The following is a 5,979-nucleotide window of genomic DNA, read 5'->3' on the forward strand; positions in this document are numbered from 1 at the left end:
TGCATGTCTGTGTTGCTCTGCCCTGTTGGGTTTGGCCCACTTCGGTAATGAAATCAATGCCACAGGTAAAGAGAGGCAGCTTTAAACAACGATTAAACCAACCAAGTACTGCCGGAGTAGTGCCTAGCACTATGCTGTGTCCACAGACTGGACTAATGAACGTTGTCCACAGTTCAAGGCAGTTGAAATAGCCTCCACTGTCCAGGTCTTCATACCCAGTCAGCACATTGGTCAAGCTTAAGTCCGAGGACCAAACTCAGTCACTTCCCATTAAAGAAGAACCTTGCAAGCTGCACAAACAAGATGTTCACGCACAGATGGGCAAATCCTAACTTCTACTTAAATCAAATGTTCACTTGGTCTCCCATCAATGTATGACTAAGTAAATATTCAGTGGAGGTTAGGATTCCCCCCAGCTACAGCGCTAGATGAATGTACTTCTCACAGTCTAAAACTTTGTGTTTATGTCTTTTAATGGTCAAAATGTTGTTAAAAGTCTAAAGTCACAGTCTAACACTTTGTGTTTATGTCTTTTAATGGTCAAAATGTTGTTAAAAGTCTAAAGTGAGCTCTATGACTCAGGGAATGACCTGCGACTGAGAGGTACTGGTTTACCCCCTGCCTTGCTTTCTGTGCCAGTCACAGACATGTACAGAAAATAGTCCACCGTTATGTTATGTGTGTTGTTCCTTAAATACTATCCAGTGTATTCCCTCGGCCCACCAGTAGAGATAAAATATAAAGTAGTCATTAAGACTCTACTGAAACAGAGCATCTAGCTGTTTGACTGTAGAAGCTGACCCTCGGTGTTCAGAGCAGTATTTTAAGACAGGCATGGTGTGTTTGTATTTCTCTTACTATAGAGATGTGACTGTGTATGTGCTGCACTACTTTGCCAGTGATTAAACTGAGGACATGTAATATTCAAGGAAACGTACGTTTTTAAGGTGGAGTTACACCAAGCAACTTTCACACAACTTTATTTGCAGTTGCAGGTTGCAAGAGACATCATTTCAAGCAACTTGGCTGATACACAAAGCAACTCAAATGCAATTTAAATTGTATGCAACAGCCAATCAAATTGAAGCTGCTTTTGTTTTGTCATTCAATATGGTTTGAGAATTCTAAACTCACCCAATGTCAACTGCTGCATTACATCTTGATTTCATAAATTATTAGTTTATCCAACCATTTGCTTATTGTATAAAGATTGATTTAGCCAAAATGCTGGCAGTACATTTTAATTAGCTAGCCAAAATGAAATTGCCAGCACTCTTTTATCAAGCTAGCAACAAACAAAGCTACCTAACTTAGCGAGCTAGTGCAGTTCATGCGGAACAAAATATCAGTTGAAACGTGTCAGAGGTCTGGGTTCACTTAAAAAAGGACATGTATTGACTGCCAAAGCATGTACATAAACCTTAACTAGCCCTGATGCCAATATCTAATTATACCGCTACCATTTGGCAAATGTCTCTTCTGTCTACCTTGATCACAGTTCCCGCAGCACTGACAGATGTGTTGTTGACATGACAAGTGGCTCAAAGTTCTGAACCTTCGAATGGATCATGTGACAAAAGCATTTGTTTTGATTGGCTGTTGCTTGCAACAAGTAGAAAAAGTTGAAACGTTGCAACTGGATACAACTGAGTTGCTTATTAACTGCAGGGGGTGTTTCACGAAGCGATCAAGAAGCAACTCAGTTGCATGCTACCAAAGTTGGCGTGAAAATTGCTTTGTATAACTGCAGCCTAATGATAAATAGAATGTTGTTCTGATGATGTCATCAGATGATGTTAGGAAGAGGAACCAGATCCCCAGGCTAACACAGTTAACTCCCAACCAATCAGAGACTAACCCCATCCACCCCCCAAAAAAAACTAACCCCAGGCTCTTACTAAAGGAAATGTTAAGGTAACGAGGAAGAAATCCTCCAAGCCTGTTTTGAAGAACCAGCCTTCAACATACACACAATATAGTTAGGCATCTTTTTTGAACAACTCTTTCCCCAACAATCTAATTCATAATCAGACCACCAACTTCTTTAACAACTCAATTTGTCAAATGTCCGCTAACTACTTGGTGGGGTGAATTCATAAATAAATACATTTCTATAAGCCATAGATCGAATCTAGTAGTCCCAGGTGAAGCAAGATAGTCTTTCTTTGTATTGTCTCAGCTTGTCTGTCTCGTCTTCCCGTCCTGCTGATTGAGTCTACAATCATCCCACAGAACTCAGCACACAGTGACACTATGACATGGGTGGCAGCCCAGAGGCAGGATGGAAGGCAGTACAGATTAGACAGAGGCCACTGCGTCAGAGAGAGCGCCAACCTGTGGCTGGGCTGACTGAGCTCAGATCTCATGCCAGCCTGATGCAGAGCAAGCTTTTGTTTTTTCTCCTCTCTTTTTGTCCTTACAATTAATCTTAAAAAGGTAGGCCTACTATTCACAGGTGTGTTCTGTAGGCCTAATATACATGGTCACAGACAGATAGCCTAAACTCACACAGATAGAACAGAGAGAGAGTCTGTCTCCTCTTGTATGTGCTGCTGTAGCTAGTCTAGTTTGTGGTTCAGTCTTTCTCTGGGCGCCGGCCTGTTTTTACAGCGTCTTTCTTCATCTGGCGGTTGTGTATCTCTCAGCAGCTCACGGTGCTCGGCTGCTGTTTCATAGAAACAAAGTCAGGAATGAAGTCAAACTCGTTCTGACACAGGAACAGTTCTGGGAGCTCCTGAACCCGGTCCAGACCCAGCTCCAACACCAGCGCTGTCAGAACCTCCTCATCTATGAGGTCTATGTCCATATTCTGTCCCAGCACCATACCTGGCCCACCCTGACCCATGTGCTGCATGCTGGCCAGCTGACCCGGCCCTACTCTGTACTGGGCCCCGTTGGCCATGTGATGGCCCTGGACCGGCCCCAGTGGATGTCCGTGGTATTGGGTGTTGAGTTTCTGGAGGTGCATGGAGGCCATGAGCTGCTGGGAGGTGAGCCCACTGGGGTGGTACTGTTGCTGAGGGTGCTGGGGCTGTTGCATGTGGTGCTGCTGCTGTTGTTGTTGATGTTGCTGTTGTTGTTGATGCTGTTGTTGTTGGTTATACATCATCTGGTTCATCTGGTGGTGGTGTCCTCCCATCTGAGCCCCATTGACCTGGCTGTTCACCTGACCGTTCATCCCAGCCGGCCCCACCATCCCCAGTCCGGGCCGCTGCCTCATGGCGGCCTCCATGGAGGTCTGCGGCACCCTGCCGTAGTGCATAACCTGGCCGTTGGGGAGGGTGCGGAGGCCAGGCTGGGGCACGGATTGCTGAGGAGGGCCGCCCATACCCCCCATCCTGTAGCCGTGGAGGGCCGTTGCAGGGCCGTGGGACATGGGCATCATCATGTGGTCTGCCATGGCTTCTCTGTCACCCTGCAGGAGGAAGGGCAATGTTTACGTTAGTTGTGATGATGACTCTGTATAAAAACATTTGCATCAAAACCTGTCGCCCTGCGGAGGAGGAGGATCAATGTTGCATTTTAGTTGCAAAAGTAGTGTGCTAGTAGTGGAATAGATGAATAAGTGGATTGATTGGGGGTATTCGGGCAGGAACCAAAAGGTCACTGGTTCGAATCCCCGAGCCAGCAAGGTTGGAAAATATGCCGTTCTGCCCTTGAGCAAGACAGTTAATTAAGAAGTTGATTAAGACAACCCATGTGCCTCTCAGATTCAGAGGGGTTGGGTTAAATGCGGAAGATAAGGTATCCCCCTTTCTCTACATCATCAGATAAATCTGAGCGATACAGCCCCCTGAGAACATAACATTTCCCAACACAGCCCTATACCATGACTGTTCTTGAAACAGTAATTCAATAGCGATAGACAGTATACTATGAGTATTTCTAACAGTGTTGAGTCAGTATTCCTTGACATCTATTCAGATGACGTTTAGGGGGCATTTACACTTTGGTTTTACTGTAATTTTGACCACAACAACATTACGCATAGCCCACTGCATGTATCCGCTGCCAGTATTTAGCCTATTCCACGGTGGGAAATACCAGCCATACCTTTTTCGTTGAAAGGACGCAGAGGATCGCTTGTCGAATTTTAATCTGTTGTTACATAGTAATAAATAAGTTGCTACGTGCACTATGACAGTAAGATGCATCCGCGCGAAAGGAAACCAACGTTTACAAACATTTCGTTAAGCAGTGACGAATGGACAAGATGGTCATTACAATTTTTGCTTATGGGAACAATACAATGGAAAGAAAAATTAAAGACAATGTCCTACGATTCATTAATTCAGAACATAATCTGTGTTTGTGGCACCTCTGTAACACCAGAATTAAAATGGCACATCAACGCATAATTTTCCCACGCACAATTACGCAAGGTTAAAAATGAATGACATCGTTAATAACGTGCGTGTCTCTATCACTGCATGAACACAATATGATGGTGCAGCCCTTTGGATACCATAGGAGTGTGGCTCTGTACATGTCTCTCTGTCTTTTCACTGTCTGCTTGAAAACAAAGAATTCCGTGTTTCGTTCTTCTCTTTTCCCCAAAGATGAACTCCAGTGCCCCTGGCGCTAAGGTTTCCGTTCAAACCTCTTTGTGCTTTAGCAATAAAAAAAAAATAACTACGATCCGATGCAATCGTTTCTAAAACCTCAATCATTTAGATAGAAAACACAGTGGATTGGTATTGTCAACAGTCGGACAAAATCCATACAATTGTATTTGGGCTATGCACGCGTAAACATTTAGGGATCTTAACATTAATTCCGTCTATGACACATTTAGCAAAAGGCTAAATGGGGAGCAACAAATAATTATCGAGGTATTTTCTTGAAGACTAATTATTACACAACATATCAAAATGCTAAAGCTTTTAGCCGTGTCGTTTAGGGATTCATTGAACAGTAAAATACATTTTAAAAAACGTATACCACATAACAACAAAAATAATAATCCCGTTTAAATAAACTCGATTTTTCAATATATACGATTCAATCGTTTAGTAATTTATTATACAGTATCACTGCAATATTGCGGGTGTCTGAACAATCGGGTACGTAAGAAATCGCAAATAAAAACAAAATCAACCTAACAATGGTTCTCCTACCTTCCCTCAGCAATATGACACGGTCTCTCTCTCTCTCTCTCTCTCTCTCTCTCTCTCTCTCTCTCAATTCAATTTCAATCTCTCTCTCTGCAATGACTGTCCCCTTCACTAGACAACGCTTACCAGCTAATTGTCCTTGCTCTGAAGTTCTATTGAGTTCTGCTTCTGGTATTGGATTTCCGTCTTTACTTCCAAAGGCGATGCTCCGGATACATGTATTTCATCGAATTAGTGCACTGTGGAGCGAGCGAGATGAGTTTCTAGTACGTGTCACCGTCACCGGAGTTACTTTTCTGGGTCAGCTCTGGGATTATATACATGTATAAACCAACCAGCGGAGTTGGAAAGAGGGAGAGGTGGAGCTACTGTCGTCTCTGTATCCTTTGTTTCGATTGGCTCGCCTTGTGACCCTAGTACAGACTTGGCGCACGTTGGACAATTCATTAACTGATACAGACATGTTTTTGAATGTTGGATTTATGTATCATAGACTCCTTTGATTGAACATGTACTTGTTGTGGCCCTATATATTTTGTAGCCTACTAGGGGCCAAATATGGTGGCTAGTAAAGGATATGGGATCAACAGAGAGCAGAGAGTGCATTTTACATACATCTCAATAGGCTACTTACAGAGTTATGATACAGGTGGACTATATATGTGAACAATCATCATCATCATCATATCTGTAATACTTTCATCAACAAATAGCTTATATAATAGACATATAATTCATGTTTTACAACATTCTCCTTGTTATAAATTAGTCTAGTTTCACGAAGGTCTACCGTATGTTTAAAAATTACAATTTGAATGCCTAATTAATTTCACTATGAATTTCAGATTACAGTCACAGAATCAAA

The 5,979-nt window shown here is 42.8% G+C and overlaps 1 protein-coding gene across 1 annotated transcript; it reads right to left on the reverse strand.

Annotated features, from left to right (window-relative positions):
* Positions 1-939: 939 nt before the first annotated feature.
* On the reverse strand, positions 940-5,540 carry LOC110488168 (cbp/p300-interacting transactivator 3). The gene is made up of 2 exons (XM_021560257.3): positions 5,241-5,540; positions 940-3,415 (listed from the first exon to the last, which is right to left on the reverse strand). The coding sequence occupies exon 2, from the start codon at positions 3,398-3,400 to the stop codon at positions 2,642-2,644; it is 759 nt and encodes a 252-aa protein (XP_021415932.1). The 5' UTR covers positions 3,401-3,415; positions 5,241-5,540; the 3' UTR covers positions 940-2,641.
* Positions 5,541-5,979: the final 439 nt, after the last annotated feature.

This window comes from Oncorhynchus mykiss, chromosome 30 (genome assembly GCF_057628025.1).
Source record: "Oncorhynchus mykiss isolate SJ-2025 chromosome 30, ASM5762802v1, whole genome shotgun sequence".
Taxonomy (NCBI): domain Eukaryota; kingdom Metazoa; phylum Chordata; class Actinopteri; order Salmoniformes; family Salmonidae; genus Oncorhynchus; species Oncorhynchus mykiss.

Bases quoted from the DNA above. Each gene is read 5' to 3' on its own strand.
- LOC110488168 (XM_021560257.3), bottom strand. From the start codon at position 3,400: ATGGCAGACCACATGATGATGCCCATGTCCCACGGCCCTGCAACGGCC.